Genomic DNA, 21,956 nt, shown 5'->3' with positions numbered 1-21,956 from the left:
AATTACTGTGATTTGACCCATGGTTTTAAATTGCGGATGCGGTTGCGATTGCGGATATTGCGATTGTGGTCAATGCGGTCACTGCGTTGCGCATTGCGGCGTGAAATAATTTTATACATGCATTAAATTTTTTTAAAAATTTAAAATTATTGTAATTATTTATCTTTTTTGTATTGATAATTTTACATTAGTTTTAATTCAATTTTAATTTATTATATGGTATTTATGTATAATTTAAAATGAATTCTAATAAAACAAGCATTATCATAACCATTCTTGTAAGTTATTTAAATAAACATAACCTTGAAAGTAATTTTAAAGTACATAATACAAATAAGTTACAACTAGACGTCTACCCGTGCGATGCACGGGAAAGTTATATTTAATTAGTAATAAATGTAAAATCTCCGTAAAAGTAATTTATAAATTAAATAGATATATTACCTAAAATGTAACGATAATAAAAGAGAGCAAAACAAATATAAAAATAGAATAAAAATAAGAAGTCAGTAAATGACATAAATGTAATATTCATAGTAAAAGTTTGATGAAATTAAAAAATGAAATAGATGAGTAACAATTATTTTAAATTTTGAAACACTTCTTTGTAAACGACATTTAATGTGTTATTTGTATGTTGACCCTCATCCGTAGCTATCAATAATTTCAAACCGATCCTTGATGTGACTCTTGAAATGGCAACATATAATTGTCCATGTGAGAAAACAGACTGTGGAAGATAAACTCCAACATGCTTCAACGATTGTCCTTGACTTTTATTAATAGTCATTGCAAATGAAATAACCAAAGGGAATTGTCTCCGTTGAAATTTAAAAGGAATTCTTGGATCAGAAGGTGTCAATGACAACCTAGGTATATACACCTTATTACCAATGTTTCTTCCTGATAAAATCTTTCCTTCAAGCACATATTTTCCCATTTTTGTGATGATTAGTCGAGTTCCATTGCATAATCCAGAAGATTGATCTATATTTCTTAATAACATTACAGGTACTCCAACCTTGAGTTTCAACTCATGATTAGGAAGGCCAGATGCACTAATGGTGTTTAAAAATTCGGGTGTGTGTGTACATCATTAGGCACATCGATATCTGGATTCGCCGAGTATGTAGTGTCAAAACTTAGATACGTTTTTAATTCAGTGGGAATTAATGATAACATGTAGTCATTAATGTTATCAACAATATCGTTTTTTGGGGCAAGTATAGCTCTGTCTTGAAAAAAAGATGGATCATTCATGTTATCCAAAAATGACGGATAAATGCTATGAACAATAGATGAAATAGAATTTGTTGAACTTTTAATTAGTAAATCATCTGGAATTTCAAGTGTGATATAGTCATCACCTTGTTCTCCAATTGTTCCATCACCAATTCCTAACACCCAATCTGAAAACAATTTTCTTTGTCTAACATCAACATCAGGGCTCCCAGTAAGTAGCCTCATATTTGTATGCAACGTCAGAACTTCACAATAATTCCAAAGATATGAGGAGTTAATGGTAGCATGAACCACATCTTGTCTTGTTGCTTTAGGAATAACTGGTAGAATTTGTCTGAAGTCTCCTCCAAAAACAATAACCTTTCCCCCAAAAGGAATATTTAAATTTCCGTTATTACAAAATCGAAGAACATCTCTGAATGTTCTATCAACAGCTTCAAAACAATGTTTATGGAGCATTGGAGCTTCATCCCATATAATGAGTTTTGTTTTTGCTATCAATTGTGCTAAAGGGGTATTTTGATCAATACCGCAAGTGGAATACTCATCAATGTCTAGCGGTATAGAGAATCTTGAATGGGCTGTTCTTCCTCCAGGAATAAGCAAAGCAGCAATTCCACTCGATGCCACTGTTAAGACAATATCTCCTTTAGATCTTAATGCTGCTGACATGGCCCTCCAAATGTAAGTTTTTCCAGTACCACCATACCCATATAGGAAAAAAATGCCTGGTTTATTTTCTTCGACTCGTGCCATAATTTTGTCATATACTGTTCTCTGTTCAACAGTCATAGTTGACATTAATTGAGTATGTTCTATAGCCAAAAGTTGTGTATCATAATTTAACTCATCATAAATGAGTCTATTTTGGCTTTCAGATGTAAGAGATGCATCTATTTGAGGCATTGTGGGAAAATCACTTAAACTCCTATTATTGCTCTGTAAGAATGATTCGAGATCTTGTAATACTAAACTTTTTATGTCATCATCTGATAATTCCAAATCTGCCATAATAATTAAATAAGTTTAGCAGAATGGAAAATATAAAAATTTAGTTGATTAGATAAAAAATGTATATGATCCAAGTTAGTGTTACATGTATAAAATTAGAGTATATAACGTATATACAATTACCTGGAAGTTGAAGAATGAGTCTTTGCCTATGTAAGATGTCATCACCCAAATACTGCCATGTTTTATGCCAAACATCTTCTGGTCTGGATAGTTGTTTTGAAATTAAAAGGGTGGCAAATAATTTTCGCAAAAAAGTACCTGTACCCCAATTGCTGGACTCTATAATGGCATCTATGTATTCTTTATCATCATGTAGTAAACCCATAGCAAAACATGCGTCTTTAAATGTATCATACAACACGTTGTTTATTGTCTTGATTTCCTGATAATTTCGTGGACCTTTGACATAATTAAGCAAAGTCCTCAAATAATATCTCTCACCCGATCCAGGTGGTGCAAAATGAACTCTACCAATTGTGAAACCTTTTTTACGGGGAGACCACTGTTTTTCAGAGTCTTTCCAAACAAATTTCAAAGGAAATTGATTGTATGTAAGATTTCTTCCTTCCTCGAATTTTTTATTTGCTTCCATCCATGCCAGAAATTTGGTATTTTCTATATTTGGCTTATTGATAACTCGGTTAATTGGAGCAACATCGTCGTAAACAATATATTGTTGATTTTCTAAATGAAAAGGTAGTCGCTCAACAGAAGGTTCTCTATAGTTAATGTCAAAACTAAATATTCTCCAAGCTGCTTCACACGATGACAAATATCTACAGTCATAATACATTTTGATTTCATCAGAAATTTCCGAATCATTGGTTCCGTTGGCACTATTATAGAACCTAGCGGTAACACGATCATGCCCTTTGTTGACATACTTAAAAAGATACTTAATAGATCGATACTGATTGCACCATTCAACATTTATATGAGCATTGTATTTTAGTAGTAGATGCCTATTATATGGTACGACAAACCTGTTATCTGCAAAAGACTCACCTTTTTTAATGAAATTACCATTATCTCTCCTTCTATATATCGGATATCCACTTGCATCAATAGTGGTGTTATCGAGAAACCTCTTTGGGAAATACTTTGTGCACTTTCCATTTTGCATGCAAGGAGATTTTTTATTTTGAGCACCGAATGGACCATGAATCATAAGTGAAGAGACTATTTTAAATAGTTCTATATCAGCTTCTTTATCAGGAATCTCAGCTGAAATTATTTTGTCAATATCATTGGGATTTACGCATCGAAATTCATGATGTAGAAATACCAAAATATGAGCATGTGGTAACCCACGTTTTTGAAACTCAATTGTGTATATCACTGGACATGAAGATAAAATAACATATATATAATTAATAAATTTAACAACTAATTGCATATAATTCAATATTAAAATATAATTAGATAAATACCTGCTTTGACTTTTCCGAATAAGTGTCCTTTCTTTATATCCTTTATCAAATGATCAAGTTTAATCTTGAATATTCTGCAAACTAAATCAGGTCTGTCTTCTGATTTTAGATTGTATTTAGACAAAAATGTAACCAATTCAGGCCATATTTGATTGCATGTAAAAGTAATAAATAAATCAGGATATCCAGTCCATGCACAAATAGCCATAGCATCTTGGTAGTTTTGAAGCATGTACCGCGTGCCTCCTACAAAACTTGACGGCAACACAATTCGTCTTCCTGTGGTTGAAGGATCAGTCTCTCCTCTTAGAATTGCCTCTGTGAGACCTTTATACATGTCGGCCCTCAATTCTTTTTGATGGTTTCGAACCCATTTTAATCTGGAAGACTCTATCATGCTATACCCATCAACCAAAAACTGTTGAAATAAACGTTTAGCAAACAACAATGGAGCCAAGTCATTTTCCCTCTGTTGGATTCTATAAGAAAACCACTCTTTGATAGTTACCATTTGTCTTTTTATTGTTGGTGCATTTGATACATCATTGTATTGGATTCCTTCCCAATATCCATCCTCTCCTCGAGGAAATAGTAATGGATATTGCAATGGCAAGTAAGCTGAACTCAAAATTGAAATACGCTTTAACCATCCGGATTGAGTCTCAACAATGATATCTCTCTCAAATTCAGCACTATCAAAGTCACCTACAATTAATGCAGCTACCTCTGAAGTCGTGGGTAGATTGTATCTCCGGCCGTCATAACCTCTCTTACCTATTATTCGCAACCGCAATATTGGTACATTACATTCATTGATTTTTTGACGAACCATTCTATAATGTTTACAATATTGATTATATTCGTCAAGAACATCCTTTATTTCATTAACTATTCCGGCTTTCAGTGATGCAGCATTGTTTTCCATTCTAGAAAAAGAAACAAAATTAATTGTGCACATTTATTTATATATTAAAAGTATTTTATAATGTAAACTTCACAGTGAAATAAATACCTAACCACTTCCATTCTGTTCTTTATCTCATTTTCAGTGTCGTAAATGTATAATTGAGCAAATTTAGGCTGACTTCCAGGAAGAGGGAGGAGACTTCCGATTTGATGATAGTTCTCGCCATTCATGACAAACATTGGAGGTGCATGGCCATTATTTATTTCACCGTGAATTTTACCACCCATAGAAGTGAAAGCAAACATACTATTGAATGATCTAATGTTATCCATAAATAATTTGCTTCTTGTGTCATGTTTGTGAAATAAATCGTGCAATGGTTGAGGTGCTTTCTTGTAATGAGGAAGCACAATTCTTCCTTGAGAACAACACATAGAAAATTTAGGATATGTTGCATTATATTGCTTTTGTACTCTTTCTTCAAACCACATGATTGCACCACAATAATTACAAACTGAATTTGGTTCTCCAATATCCCAGTATTGAGACATTTGTTCTGTGAAAAACATTTACTACCATGTCATACAAAGTGACATGAAACTGATGCAAAATTAAATGTAGAAATACTTTTAATTTAGACAGTGATACATTACCAGATGTATTAATCACTATATAATCAGAATAATCATTGTGTAAGTTATTGGCATGATTAATAGAATCATCATCTAAATTAGTTGATGAACCTGCATAGCATTTGTTACGAAGTTGTCAGTTTTTCATATTTTACAAATTATTATGTTATATTAAAAATCAAACCATGAGCAAGAATAACTAATAGGACATTAGATATTTAATTAAATTACCTATTTGAACAAAATGAGTATGTTGAGAGGCGTTAATAGTCTGTGGCATTATAGACTGATCATTAAGTTCATCTGCATACAAAAATTATTTAGGGCAGATATAGGAATTTAGTTATTAAAACATTGAAATAATTATTTATCAATTAAATTATAGGCAATTAATTAATTAAGTGCATTAATTGTAACATTTACCTTGCATCGATATAATCGGTGAATCATCTAAAAAAATACTATGGTGATTAACCGATGCTTTTGAGAGTTTATTTTTCTTTATGATATATTTTCCAGGACCTAATTTTGATGTAGCTCCTCTTGAGTTATTGGTGGAAGCATACATTTGAATGTAAATTATGTTACCTAAAAGGTTTAAATTAGTTAAAATCAAAATATAAAATGATTAAATCATATAATATAAAATGAATAAATTATCTGGTTTTCTGTTTAAACAGCAAGTTGAATTCGTAACGTGTGTATGTAGTGTTGGGCTTAAAGGCCAATTGACTGGGCCTCTGTGATTTAGCTATTGCATCCTATTGTACTTGTGTATATAAGGCATTGGCCTATGAAATGAGAAGCTAATCACCACCTTTACCCTAACAATTGGTATCAAAGAGCCCCGATCCATTTTTCTCACAATTCCCAAAACTGCAGTTTCTGTTTCTAACGGTTCTAACCGTCTCGCACTCCTTCTTTCTTTTCCAATTCTTGCATTCTTTTCTCTCAGGCTTGTTCATGGCTGACTCCTCTCAATTTATGCAACCGGCGGTTCCCAAATTCGAAGGATATTACGAACATTGGGCAATGCTTATGGAAAACCTTCTCCGATCGAAGGAATATTGGGGACAAATTGAAAATGGCGTCACAATAGCACCGGCAAATGCAACTGAGGCTCAACAACAAGCTGCGGCAGCCAGTAAACTCCGTGATTTGAAGGTCAAGAACTATCTTTTTCAAGCTATCGATCGATCGATCTTGGAGACGATTCTCACTCGTGATACTGCACAAGATATCTGGGAGGCGATGCGCAAGAAGTATCAAGGTTCTACGAAGGTCAAGCGAGCACAGTTACAATCTTTACGGCGAGAATTTGAAATTCTTGCAATGGGGGAAAATGAGACGGTGAATGACTACTTTGCGAGAACGCTTGCAATTGTGAATCGCATGACAAGTCATGGTGAAAAGCTTGAACAAATCACAGTGGTTGAAAAGATTCTCCGCTCTATGCCGGCTAAATTCAACTATGTGGTGTGTTCTATTGAAGAATCGAATGACGTTACAACCCTCTCCATTGATGAGCTACAGAGCAGCTTGCTTGTTCATGAGGGAAGAATGAAGTGTCAGAAGGACCAAAGTGATGAACAAGCATTGAAGGTAGCTAGCGCTAGCAGAGGTGGTAGCAGAGGAAGGGGAAGATTCTCTGCAAGAGGAAGAGGAAGAGGAAGACTAAGCAAAGAAACTGTTCAATGCTATAAGTGTCATAGATTTGGACACTATCAAAATGAGTGTCCTGAATGGGAAAATGCAAATTACGCTGAGGTTTACGAGGAAGAAGAAATGCTACTGATGGCTAAATCGAACTGTGAATGCACCAAAGAGGAGATTTGGTATCTTGATTCCGGCTGTAGCAATCATATGATTGGCACAAAGGAATGGTTACATGATTTTGATGACAGTTTCACAGAATCAGTCAAGCTAGGAAATGACTCCAAGATGGCAGTTATGGGCAAAGGCAACATCAAACTGAATATTGGAGGAAAGGTTCATGTGATTACTGAGGTTTACTATCTGCCTGGGCTGAGTAGCAACCTGTTGAGTGTTGGCCAACTTCAACAGAGAAATTTAACTCTAATCTTCAAAAGGGATATCTGCCAAGTTATTCATGATGAAAAGGGGTTAATTCTCACCACTCAAATTTCAAACAATAGAATGTACAGGATTTTTGCTCCTGTAATTCTACCCAAGTGTCTGCAGATGAGCAAAATTGATGAATCCTACTTGTGGCATCACAGGTATGCTCATCTTAGTTTCAAGGGTTTGAGGACTCTCAATCAAAAGAAAATGGTGAGGGGACTGCCAGAGGTGAAAGCTACAGAAGACAAATGTGCAAACTGTATATCTGGCAAGCAACACAGAGACAACATCCCTAAGAAATCTAGTTGGAGAGCTTCTCAAAGGCTTGAATTAGTGCACTCGGATATATGCGGACCAATTAAGCCAGAATCTAATGGTGGCAGCAGGTACTTTATTACCTTCACAGATGATTACACTAGGAAAACTTGGACTTATTTTTTGCAAGAAAAATCTGCAGCTCTTGAATTTTTCAAAAAATTTAAGTCCTTAGTTGAAAAAGAATCAAACTGTGCTATTCAGTGTCTTAGAACAGATAGAGGTGGAGAATTTACATCAACAACTTTCAATGAATTTTGTAGTGCACAAGGGATAAAAAGACACTTAACTGCAGCTTACACACCTCAGCAGAATGGAGTATCTGAAAGGAAAAATAGGACTATTTTGAACATGGTTAGGAGCATGATGTCAGCTAGAAGTGTTCCCAAGAGATTTTGGCCTGAAGCTGTAAACTGGGCCACTTATGTCATGAACAGATGTCCTACCTTTGCTGTGAAGAACATGACTCCAGAAGAAGCATGGAGTGGTATAAAACCCTCAGTCCATCATTTCAAGGTGTTTGGTTGTCTGGCACATGTACATATTCCAGATGTGCAGAGAAAGAAATTGGATGGGAAGAGTACAAAGTGCATTCTCCTTGGTGTTAGTGAAGAATCCAAGGCTTACAAATTGTATAATCCAACTGAAAGAAAGATCATCATCAGCAGAGATGTTGTGTTTGAAGAGCATAAGAGCTGGGACTGGGGCAACAAAGGTAACAGCAGGGGAGAAAATCAGATTGCTGACAATGAAGTAGAGCAAATTAGTGAGGCACTAGATAGCCAAGATGAGATTGAAGCTGTTAATGAAACTGGTGGAAACAATGGTGCAGATGACAACATTACAGAAGAAGGACAAGAAGCTGGAGAAGAACACAGTGACAGTGACAGTGTGGAAGAAAGGCCTGCTAGGACAAGACAGCCACCTAGTTACCTCAGAGATTATGTCACAGAAGATCAACTCGATTCAATGCAAAGCCTTGCCCTGTTTAGCTCTAAAGAAGATCCTGATACTTATGATGAAGCTGTAAAACATGAAGTATGGAGAAAAGCAATGGAGTCAGAAATTGATTCAATTCAAAGGAATGACACTTGGGTATTAACTGAACTTCCACAGGGTATAAAATCTATTGGGGTGAAGTGGATTTTCAAGACAAAATATAATGAGGAGGGAAAAATTGAGAAGCACAAGGCTAGGCTTGTAGCAAAGGGATATGCTCAAAGATATGGCATTGACTTTAATGAAGTATTTGCTCCTGTGGCCAGGTGGGATACCATAAGAACTATACTCTCTCTAGCTGCTTCCAAGAGTTGGAGTGTTTTTCAATTAGATGTTAAAAGTGCTTTCTTGCACGGTGAACTAATTGAAGATGTGTATGTAGATCAACCCTTGGGTTTTGAAACAAAGAACAGGAATCAAGTGTACAAGCTCAAGAAGGCATTATATGGATTAAAACAAGCCCCTAGGGCTTGGTACAGCAAGATAGAGTATTATTTTATCATTGAAAAATTCATGAAGTGTTCTCATGAACACACACTGTTTGTTAAGTGTGAAGGAAAAAACAAGATTCTAATTGTTAGCCTATATGTAGATGACTTAATCTACACTGGAAACAATGAACAAATGATGAAACAATTCAAGGAATCTATGAAGGATAAATTTGCCATGACTGACTTAGGCAAAATGAAGTATTTCTTGGGGGTTGAAGTGAATCAGACCCAACAAGGAATCTTCATTCATCAACACAGATATGCCTCTGAGATACTGAGCAGATTTGGAATGACTGATTGTAACAAGGTTTGCAGCCCAATGGTGCCTGGATGTAAACTTATCAAAGATGAACATGGAAAGCCTACTGATGCCACCTACTACAAACAGATGATTGGTTGTCTGATGTATCTATTGGCAACTAGACCAGACATGGCTTTCTCAGTATGTCTTGCTGCAAGGTACATGGAAAGGCCCACTGAATTACATGTAGCTGCTATCAAGAGGATTTTGAGATACTTAAAAGGCACTATGAGTTATGGAATTCTGTACAAGCACAGTGATGATGGAAATTTGAAATTGGTAGGATGGACAGACTCTGACTATGCTGGAGATTATGATGATAGGAGAAGCACATCAGGCTATGTCTTTACTATAGGATCAGGAGCTATATCATGGTGTTCTAAAAAACAGCCCATAGTTACTCTGTCAACCACTGAGGCAGAATTTGTGGCAGCTGCTTCTTGTGCATGTCGAAGTGTGTGGTTGAGAGCTATAATGAAGCAACTGCAGCAAGAACAAACTGGGAACACGATTGTGTACTGTGACAATAGTTCATCCATAAAGTTATCAAAGAATCCAGTCATGCATGGGAGGTCTAAACACATTGATGTGAGATACCACTTCCTTAGAGAATTAAGCAGGGATGAAATTGTAGAACTGAAGCATTGCAAATCTGAAGAGCAACTTGCAGACATCATGACCAAGGCTCTAAAGCTGGAAACATTCTGCAGATTAAGGGAGGGACTTGGAATGTGTGATATTAGTTCTCTTATGTAATTTTACTTACTGCTGTATGTTCTTTTTCTTTTTTGTTGTTTTAGTTGATATCTGTTGTGATATTCAACTTAAGGGAGGGTTTGTTGGGCTTAAAGGCCAATTGACTGGGCCTCTGTGATTTAGCTATTGCATCCTATTGTACTTGTGTATATAAGGCATTGGCCTATGAAATGAGAAGCTAATCACCACCTTTACCCTAACATGTAGCCGATATGAAAATGATATGAAGCATAGATATTTCGTTTAAGGAGATCACAGTTTCAAAGTATTTTCTGTGTCTATATATAATAGTGAGTTTTTAGAGTTTGTAGAGTTAGTTCTTGTAAATGTAAAACAATTACATTAATTTTAGTAAGTAATTAGTAAATTAGTAAATTATTAGTAAATACCATTAATTTAAATAATTGTAGTAACAAACCATCTAAAATGGTGCCAATCATAACAAAAAAAAAAAGGAAACAATAAATTATATTTATTGTTTAAAAGAAATTTCCAATCATGTAAAAAATAGTAAACAATAAATTTTATTTATAAAAATACGTGATTTTGTTTGATTGAGTACGTGAAAGTAGTTTTTTTGGGTTTATTTTATTTAATAATAATTAGTGTGTTTTATTGGATTCAGTCAACTAAAAAATAGGAGACCGATGATAATTTTTTTAGGGTTTTATTTTATTTAATATTTAATAATTAATAATGTATTTAATCGGTTTCCAATCAACTAAAAAATAGGAAACAATAATTTTAATTTATAACAAAACGTGGTTTTGTTTGGTTGAGTACGTGAAAGTAGTTTTTTAGGGTTTATTTTATTTAATATATTTAATAATAGAATAATGCTAAATGTTACGAGAGGTTTTTAGCACGAATTGAGACGAATAGTAATTAATCCTTTTATTTTTGGCATCTGATGATATTTTTTTCGATTGTTGTGCATTATCCCACTCTTTTAATAATATAGTGATTTTCCTGTGCTAAGATGATAGGATATATGAAATGGTGAGGAACATGTGGAACTAACATGTGGAACTAACATGCATCATATGCAATAGAATTTATGTAGATTTTTTTATTTAAATCATATTCTATGGTTGTTCTTCATTTCTTAAACAATTTTAAAAGGCTCATCAACATTGAGTTTGCAAAGAAAAAGTGTCGTCGTGTCTTTTACGCGAATAACATTTCGTACCATATAGCACTACTGTTAATAATAATAATTAGTGTGTTTTCTTGGATTTAATCAACTAAAAAATAGGAGACAATGAGAATAGTTTTTTTTAGAGTTTATTTTATTTATTAATTTATAATTAATAATGTATTTAAATAGTTTTCAATCAACTAAAAAATAGGAAAGAATAAGTTTAATTTATAACAAAACGTGGTTTTGTTTGATTGAGTACTTGAAAGTAGTTTGTTAGGGTTTATTTTATTTAATATTAAATATATTTAATTTAATAATAATTAGTGTGTTTTATTGGATTCAATAAACTAAAAAATAGGAGTCAATGAAAATATTTTTTTTAGGGTTTATTTTATTCAATAATTAATAATGTATTTAATCGGTTTTCAATCATCTTAAAAATAGGAAACAATAAATTTATTTATAACAAAACGTGGTTTTTATTGTTTAATAAAAATATCAATTTTAAAAAAAATAAAAATTAAATAGAGTGGGGTTGTTTTGTTTGAATTGATATTTGATATTGATTTTTTATTTAATTTATTCCAGATTATGAATCGGTAAAGCTATACAAATAAAAAACTATATTAATCAAGAATAAATTGAAATAAATATCATTAATGTAAGACAATGAAAATTGATAACATATTTCTTAATGCTAAAACAATAAAACAATAAATAGGCTAAAAATGCTAGAACATGATATCAAAATCACTCAACAATAAAATAATAAAAGAATGAAAATGCTAAAAGTGCTATAATATGCTATCAAAATCACTTAATGCTATCAAAATTACTTAATAGTCTCTTTCTTAATATTTGTAATTTTTTGAATCTTGGTGCTTGATCCTTGGGTATCATCACTATCATCTAGTGCAACAGTTTCAACATCATTTGAAGATCTTTTTCCGCTTGATTTCGTAGAAGAAGTTTCCTGAGAACTTGTTAGCGTAACCTCATCCTTGCTATTAGAATCATTATTTATTAAATGTATTTTTTGTGGTGAGTGGGTGAGTGGTTTATATTTATGATTTGTTATTTATTTATTAAATAGTATTATATTTATTTATTTATTAAATAGTATGATTTATTTATTATATTAAACGTGAGTGGTTTATGTGTGAGTGGTTGAAATTGGCTTATGTTTTGTTTTTTATTAAATGAATTAATTATTAATTATAATATAGTATTATATTAAAGGTGAGTGGTTTATGTCGTTTTAGGGTTAGTATGGGTGAGCACTACATGAGGTAGTGGCGAGAGGTTTTTAGGGTTAGTAGGTTACAAAAATTAATTAGTGGTTAGTTATTTTTTATTTTTGCTATTTTTTTAGTTTTATTTAATTTGTTATTTATTTATTTATAGTTTATTTATTAAATGTATTTTTTGTGGTGAGTGGGCGAGTGGTTTATATTTATGATTTGTTATTTATTTATTAAGTAGTATTATATTTATTTATTTATTAAATAGTATGATTTATTTATTAAATTAATTTAGTATGATAGATTTCGGAGGGAAGATTTTGGAGGGATTGTTATTTATTTATTTATAGTTTATTTATTAAATGTATTTTTTGTGGTGAGTGGGTGAGTGGTTTATATTTATGATTTGTTATTTATTTATTAAATAGTATTATATTTATTTATTTATTAAATAGTATGATTTATTTATTAAATTAATTTAGTATGATAGATTTTGGAGGGAAGATTTTGGAGGGAAGCAGTTGTAGGATTATAATTTAGTATGATTTATTTTAAATAAAAGATCTAGAGACATAAATATTATATTAATATCCTTTGTTGCCATCTTGATGTCTTCACTGCAAAAAAAAAAAAGACAAGAAGAAGATGAAACTTCTAATTAGTACCTTTAAATTGCATCTAATATTAAAACTTTTCATCACATATATTTTACTAAATATAATAAATTCAATGTTTGAAAATGTAACTTACATGAATCTTGCTACCACATAGTGGAATGACGTGAAGGAGCATAACTTGTATTTTCACTCTGACTATCATCTTGTGTAGCTTCTTGTCCAAACACATAACCAAAAAACTACCATTTGATTGTTGATGATAAGAATTGGGATAATTCATTGATTGTTGGTAGTACGAAGGAGTTTGATCACTAGGATATTGGTTATAGGAGTTGAAATAAGGATACTGATAAACAGGAGGATACGATTGTTGACTACTTTGTGAAGAATCACCAATCCCAAAATCACTAAAACTATGAGCAATACTAGAAGAGGAGGAATCTTCAAGTGGAGCATTTTTTTCTTTTCCCCTTTCTTCCAAATTGTGACACATTTCCTCTTGTGTCAAGTAGTGAGTTGTCAGAATGATCTATATCATTCAAGTTCCTATAACGCCTATAACCAGATGGTATTTCATGATATGGATCAAGTCTAATTGCTCTCCATCTTCTCCTTCATCGTCACCATCCCCACTTCCACCTTCATTTTCACCTTCGTTATCCACTTCATTACCACCCCCATCATCACTATTATCGCTTGGTGGACTTAAGCCACCACTATCATTAGAATCACTATTATCATCATTTGTATCAACTATTGGTAACCATTATGCATTTTGAACTCCATCCAATAATGGATTTTCCCTCTCTTCTATCCATTGAGATAACGGATCTTCTTGAAATATATAGTCAAGATTTATCGGATCAAAACTTGCTTCTATTTCTTCCCGGCTCTTCCTTAATTTATCCCTCATTCTCAACTTCATGTTGTAATGTGTGAAGACAAGCTTATGCAATTTTTTGTACTTCAATCTATTTCTTGTCTTTGTGTGAATATAGCTAAATGTACTCCAATTTCTTGTAATGCCACCTTTTACTACCACATTACAAAGTTTGCAACGAACATTATTGCGACTTCCGGGTTCTGGCGTTCCAAAATACCACCCAATATCATTACTTGGAGCACCATCCAAAGCTTTTGTAGGGAATTCTTCTTTTGGCGGCATTGTGTATATTTAATAACACCTATTAATTTAATATAAAAACTAATTAGAGATAAATATAAAATTTAAATAAAATCTAACATTTTATTAAAAACTAAATGATTAACTAACATACGCCAATTGTTTGTCAAAAATATAAAATAGTTTTTTATTTAAAAATTTGAAGTGTTAGATGACTAAAATTTAACAATTTAAAAAAAATATTTTTAACATTAGCTAAATATAAAAAAAGAAGTAAATTATTCAAAAATTAACTAACATAACAAAAATTGTTTGTCAAAAATATAAAATAGTTTTTCTTAATAAAAAATTTAAGTTTTAGGTGACTAAAATTTAACAATATTTAAAAAAAATGTTTTTAATATTAACATAATTAACTAAATATAAAAAAAAAGCAATAAACTATTTAAAAATTAAAATTATCTTAACTTCACAAGATATTTGTTTTGACTTATTTTCTACACACACCATATTCCTTCTATAAATTCCCTCATAAATTTTAGCCAAAATTTAAATAAATTAATTTGATTTATTTTCTACACACACCATATTCCCTCTATAAATTCCCTCCTAAATTTTAGCCAAAATTTAAATAAATTAATTAAAATTAAACAATAACATTTATGGCACATTTCATATTTGTGGCTTAGGAAAAAAACCATACGTGGCTTATGTTTTTTTTTTGTTACAAATACGTGGCTTATGTTGTTCCTCACTATTTACGGTGATTTCCGGTAAACAACCGCTAGTCTTCCAAACTATAATAAATATGATTTGGTTACTCGCACGATCGACTAGATTGATCCTAGGACACATAGTCAAAAAGATTGTTATCAATGGTCATTCGAACCATAGTCATGATTCGTCTTCGTTAATAAGAATTGTTTCGAATAAAACGAGTAATCTTGACAATCACTTGGTTATACGTAAGTATCATTTTAGTGAAAGGATAAGTAAAATAGCATATGAAACGAAAGTATTGTTAAAGCGTAAAGAATCTTAAAATGCAGGAATATTAAATACTTCAAAAGTAAATGACATGAAAGTAAAAATACAGAAATGTAAATGGCAAGAAGTAAATGAAATGCAATAATATTGAAAGATACTTGAAAACGAAAGAGAATACACATGTATTAAAATGGTGGTGTCATACGTACATTTTCTCAGCGAACTCTTTCTCTTAACACTTGATACTTGAGTAATATGTGAGTGATTTGTACAAAATGAACACACAGAATCCTAACATTAAGACTCCTATTTATACTAATTTCGACCTTAACGGCCCTACGCTAATCTAATGCCACGTTTCTCATAAGAACTCCAGGGACGCCATCTGTTATTTAGACAGTTACGAAACCGTCTTCGAATTTCAAATCTTCCCGCCTGAGTCCTTCTTCGACGCGTGGCAGTGTATTTAAAAACACTACGAAAACACGCTAAGTAGTAATACTTGAACATATTTCATAAATTTTGTCTAAGTCCTCGAAGACATACACTTCTACTAGCTTCAGTATTCATTATCTTCATAACGAACTTAGAAGTCTTCATTCTCGAAGCATGGCCATCAGGAGCCATTCATTTATTTTATGGTCATCAGTAACCATCTTTCCTTCGAATTTTTATTTCTTCGAAGAACCAAATTTGTAAAACGAAATCTTCAGCTAACAAATTGCCCCCAATAAATGCCTGTTTCGAAAATCAAGAGAAATAGGCGTTTCTTGCCATCATAAGATTTCGTCTCTTATTGATCTTTGAAAGTTCCAAGATTGCTGACTAACGTCATAATCATTGCTGACCCTGTTTCCAAAACGTCTTGTCATTTTCAAAGATGTCTTCTCATAACTTACATTCCCACGTTTTTGACCTTACTTCTTGATCATTACTCCTACATACTAGGAGTAAAGCTAATTTATTCGACCGCCGTTGGATTAAATCACTAGCCGCCGCGTGTCCCTTGGTTTTTACCCAAAAAGATTTAAAAAGGGTTTCCGTTAAACCTTTAAATACTTGGTTTTGCACTTTTGTACAACTTTTCATTCCTACTTCTTCATCCTCTTCAAAAAAAACAAAACACTCTCAACCCTTTCAAAAAAGCTTACTTTCCCAATCAAAACCTCTCCATGGCTTCATCTTCAAATGTTCTTCAACCTGTTCTGAAGCTCCAAACAACAACGCGGTCTGGGGAACAAGAACACATTCCAAACCCTAATATCGCAGAAGTGCGCGCTATTTACGCTTCCCAGGTAATCATTCCCTTTGAACTTTCTGGAAAACCTCTTGCTTTTATGGGTCCGTTACCAGGTGAAAACAATTCATCTATGAACAGATTCTTCCCCGCTTATTACAAAACTAGACCCTTAGTTAGTAAGATTAAGATAGATGAAGATGGTCGTTCCCCCTTAGGAGAATCTGCTAATACTGAAGAAACTTCAACTGTGACTCCTTTGGCTTTGGCGAAAATTAGGTTAAACTATATGAACAACTTTGTAAAAGTGTTTAGGTCAATCCCTTTAGCCAAAGATCCTGATTTGTACTATGCCTGGTTAGAAAAAGTAGAGAGAACGAAAGGATCTTTCTAGAAATCGTTAGGTATATATGATTTAATTCAACTGTCAAAAACAGGCTTAGAATATAACCAACCCATGTTAGTAGCAGCGGTTCACTTTTGGGATGCTTCTCACAATACTTTCCATCTCCCATGTGGGATGGTTACCCCCACTCTCTTTGATATAGCTGCTATTACAGGACTTCGACCAACCGGGGAAACCTTCGATCCCAATGAGATGGATACTGATACTATTGGTTTTAATGAATCAACAGTTACTTACACTGCATTCATCCAGAAGCACCATGACAAAACGCAAGAAGAAGTTTCTGATGAAGAACATATTGCTTTCTTGGCATTATGGCTCTCACGATGTGCCTTCTGCTCAAGATCCATACAGGTCGCAAAGAGATACCTTTGCATGGCTAATCAGCTACATGCTGGAAAAAAGCTCAACCTAAGCCAGTTACTTTTAGGATCTCTTTATGAAAATCTTAGCGAAGCCTCGAACCTTACCAAAAACTACAAAACTGGCACTCTGCTTTTTGCTGGTCCTTTCTGGCTACTGCAACTGTGGCTTAATGCTACGTTCGAAACTCATCTTCCTTTTCGAGGCAATGTCAACGAAGAAGATAACAAAATTAAGAATCGAACTATAGAAGGAACCAGGTTGGCTTACCTAACTCCAAAAGAAGAAACTGGGAAGCTTCGTGAACATTTTCTAGCATATACAATGATGTTCGCCCAGCGCAATCAGTTCGATCCTTCTATGGCTCCGTTCGTACACAGAACAATTGGTCTTGAATGGTTTACTCGAAGGTTATCATCAACATCTCAGGATCAACAAACTGAGTCTATGGAAATTTGGGAGGCCTTTCTGACCCCAAGGTTGCTTTCTCATCGCCTTCGACCATCAAAAGGTCAATGTGTCCTTGTATGCTACCAACCAAATCTGGTTTCGAGACAGTTTGGGTTGGTTCAAGTAAAACCCAAGTGTTTATATGAGAAAAGGAACCATATGTGTTTCCATACCTTGTACCTGACTGAAGAAGAATATGAATCAAAAATCAACAAATACGTTGGCGTCACCAATCTTTCTCCTATTCCTTTCGAACCTGCTTTTTATTCTACACCAGACTTTCACCAGTGGTGGACGGATTACTATACTTCTCAAATCTTTGATGCCGATAGTCTTACTCAAGAACTAACTGCAGCTTTTGCTGATGTGCAGGAGAATTTTCACAAAGGTACTTCGACTCACATTAAAGAAATCCAAGCTTTTCAAAAATTCTTTGAAACTATCTACAGGCCTGATGATCTTAGTCGGACCGTTCGTGAGGCTGCAGTCATCTTGCGCGAAAAGTTTTCCGCCAAACTGGATAAGTTGAAATTGCCCTCGTATGTTCGACCAGAACTATGTTATGAAGTGGCTTTCAAACTTAATCCTCCAAAATTCCCTCCACTGCCAAGTGCGGATTTTGGTGTGGCTCTGAGCCCCCCTTTTCCGAATTGGTTTGTGTGTGGCAACGTTTTAAAAGATCTTCAAGAAAGTACTAAAAAACGTGTTGAACGAGTGGTTCCGACTAAGCATACCTTGGATACTTTCAAAGGACATCTTCATATAGATCTTGAACATGTTCGTGTCTTGACTCCAATACCTGAAGGTTTGGATTCAGACAATTTTTCGACTGACTTTTCTTTTCTTTGCTGATATACTGATTTCAGTTTCAACTACAGCTATTGCTCGAAGGAGGAAGATTAAAGAAGCTCCTACCCAAAAGGATTCTGGGGCATCTAAAAGCAACAAACCAAGTGAGAGTGACTCCATTGTTACTGACAAGAAGCCCACGGTACATACCCACTTTATATTCTTAATCTTGTATAATCTGTGAGCAGTACTTATTTTGCTTAATATATATATTTTCCAGAGCTCGAAACCCCCAACAGGTTCGAAACGGAAAGTCTCTTCAACAGTTGTCTCAGATGACGAAGATAAATCTCCTCCTCGTACCAGACAAGGACATAGAAAGAGACAAAAAGCTGTTACCCCTTCAGGAAAAGAGAAAGGGGTAAGTTCCTCCAAAGTTGCTTCTCCTAGCGACAAGGCATCTTCTGAAGAATCTCCTCTGAAAACCGCCAGTAATGCTTTCGTTTTCGAAAGCCATAATTCAAGTCCAGACAATATCCCAACCAAGGTATTTTGGGTTTCAACCCACATACTATCTTGTAATTTTAACTAAATGATTAAACCGACATCTTACCTTGTTATTGCAGGATGATGCTGGCACTGCCACTTCAGGTCTTAAGGCTTATGACCTCACTATTAATGTTAATAAACTTCACGGTAATCGTAACTCTTTCACTTCCGTCGATAAACTCCTCAAAGCCTTATCCTTACGACTAATTCTGGTTTGTTTAACACAGATATCTCTCAAAACAAAACTCATGTTCTCTCACCAGTCTTCGAAGATGCTAGGCCACTCACCACCATATTGCCTAATGAACCAGTCGAAGAAAGCCAATCTACTGACGAATCCCCACCTACTCATCAAGACAAAAATTTGAAAGAAGATCATCCATTCTCAGGCAGCGACAATGTGAATCCACAACCACATGACAGCGAAGACACTGCATCGGAACAAGATGCTATGGAGGAAACTTCTAAACCAGAAAAACACAATCCTCAAGAAACTTCGGCCCTAGACACAGAAACCACTCCTGGGACAACTTCGAAGCCTGCCCCTGCGAAGCCTACTCCTTTGGAACTGGAACAGCTTAAGCAAACTGATCCTCTTAGTTTTCTAAAGGCTATTATGAATGTGAATACTTCTTCGCCTTCAGAAATTGATGTCTCTCCAGCTGTCGTTATAGAATCTGGTGACAAGGAAGATATTCCCAACCTCCTTCGACAGATAAAAGAAAAGTTCTTTGGGGTCAATCTCGTGGATGTTCTTAGCCGGGAACCTATTAAGAGTCACAAATGAAATCAACTCTTAAAGAAAGTGGATTTGTTTCAAGTCTCAACAGAAGTTTCAGAGATAATTGTTTTGCTAGGTTCTCTAGTTGAACAGCTCCAGGCCAACATTCTTCGAAAGCAAAATGTCGAAAAGGAACTATCTGAGAAAATGGCCTCTCATGACTCTTCATGGAATTCTGCTGTGGATGCAACGAAACAAGGTGAGGCCCTCAAGCTTAAACATTCAGAAAATCAGAAGGCTTTTGATGATTACGAGAAGATTATCAACTCCTGGAAGCAAGAGATAAAGGCCCTCGAAGAAAAGATAAAGGAAGCTGAACATTGTCAGGCAGCCATATGAAAAGCCAACCAACAGGATTTGCTCGAAGTGGTGCAATCGGGGATTAAACATTTCGAAACTGCGCAGAAATTAGTGCCAGAGATTGAAAGATTGAAGAAACACCGGGCGTTACTTGAGCTTCGTATGTCTTCGTGGGAAACTCAATATTTGAAGATCAAAAATAGCCTCCCTGAGGATTTTAACTAGCTGTTTCCAATCCTGTATTTTGTTGCATTTTCATTTTGTAATCGAACCTTTTGTAGAAACATCTATCTGTATGCTTGACTTCTACTTTCATTCCGTCTATGTTTCTAATATTCGCAAGCACTATCTTTTAGCAAATCTTTCAAGTTCTGCCAGAATATATCTTCAGATTTTCCATAGTGATTTTATTTAATGCAACATGTAGACCCTGACTATCCTTCGCAGCATCCTTGCCTTTAGACTTGACGTTTCCACTTCTCTAGCCATAATCATTTATTAAACAGTGACGTCACTCTCTTCAAAACGTCTATTTGAGACGTGCGTGCGTCAGTTTCATGATTACTTCTCAACTTCCAAGGGCGGGAAACGGCGGAAGCCTTAACTCCCTTTTTGGAAAACCAAATACAGTCTAATCAATCATCAACATTTTAAACCAACCTTTAGTATCCCAGGTCTATATAAAGGGTCTAATATTACTTTCATTTCTTCATTCCTGTGCTTTCTCACATACTAACAACAGAAAAGAAAAACCAACTTCTTTCTCCAAACCTTTTTTCTGAAATGGCTGCACCTCTTTCTTTCAACAACATAAAAGCTCTTATCAAGAAAGAATTCAAACTTTCTGAAGATGAACTTGATAACAACTTCATCAGCCTCGAAAACCTCTTTGTCAACCAGGAACTGGACTTCTACTTTGGAGAAATCCTGGAGGGTCCTGTCTACCCCAACATGTTGGCAGATTTCTGGATGTTTGCGTCTCTACGCATAGATCCTGAAGGTAGGACCACCATTGTTTCTGAGGTTCGACATGCTCATATCAGCATCACTCCCACCAACATTGCCAACCTAATGAGATGCAATAATTCTGGGGAAACTTTTGATGATAACAGCTTCAACATGACTACTCATCTCATGTTAAGGACTCTCATGGACAACGACCCCTTCAGTGCCAAGGTTATCAGGATCTGGCATCAAATGCTTGTGGGTAACTTCCATCCTCGGAGGCTTGATGAAAACAGCATCATGGTTGAAGATTTGGAGTTTATTCTCTGTGGTCTTCGAGGGAAGAAGATTAACTTACCTTTGATGATTTTCAAAGGACTTGTTAAGGCTGTTTCCATAGGTGTCACACGTCAAGGGACTGTGACCTGTCTTCCCTATGGGAGACTCCTCTCTTACATTTTCCTTAAGAAAGGTGTAGTGAGGAGGATGCGCAATTCTGGATCCATAGACATGTTCGAAGCCGAAAGCTTGCTTGTGCTGTCCTTGGAGGGTTTAGACCAAAGGATTAATTAGCAAGTGTTTGCCTTAGGTTTTTATGCTTTCTTTTTGTAATCTCAGAAGTTTCTAGATCATGTTCTTTGGATCCTTTTTGTAATGCATGTACTTCTGTGTTTGAATGAAAATATTTTGGTGTTTTCTTTGACTCTTTTCCTTTAATTTATCAACCCATTCTGATTGTAAAGCCATTTTGATCAATGCAACGCATATGTTTTGATACATGCTTGACCATTTTGGCTTTCGCAGTACCCTGAATGTCTACGTTTTTGCAATCTTTACTTCGTACATGCTTGGTTTATA

General features: G+C 34.5%; 1 protein-coding gene and 1 pseudogene across 1 annotated transcript in view; both read right to left on the bottom strand.

Annotated features, from left to right (window-relative positions):
• Window positions 1-580: 580 nt before the first annotated feature.
• Window positions 581-6,190, bottom strand: LOC131605356 (uncharacterized; annotated as a pseudogene).
• Window positions 6,191-14,482: 8,292 nt separating this feature from the next.
• LOC131605355 (uncharacterized) overlaps window positions 14,483-21,956 on the bottom strand; it is a 51,445-nt gene continuing 43,971 nt past the window's right edge. Inside the window, exon 2 of the mRNA XM_058877724.1 lies at window positions 14,483-14,506. Coding sequence (XP_058733707.1) covers window positions 14,483-14,506 — 24 coding nt within the window. The remainder of the gene's footprint in view (window positions 14,507-21,956) is intronic.

The sequence above is a fragment of the Vicia villosa genome, linkage group LG5 (genome assembly GCF_029867415.1).
Source record: "Vicia villosa cultivar HV-30 ecotype Madison, WI linkage group LG5, Vvil1.0, whole genome shotgun sequence".
Taxonomy (NCBI): domain Eukaryota; kingdom Viridiplantae; phylum Streptophyta; class Magnoliopsida; order Fabales; family Fabaceae; genus Vicia; species Vicia villosa.
This window is presented reverse-complemented; position numbering and strand designations above follow the sequence as displayed.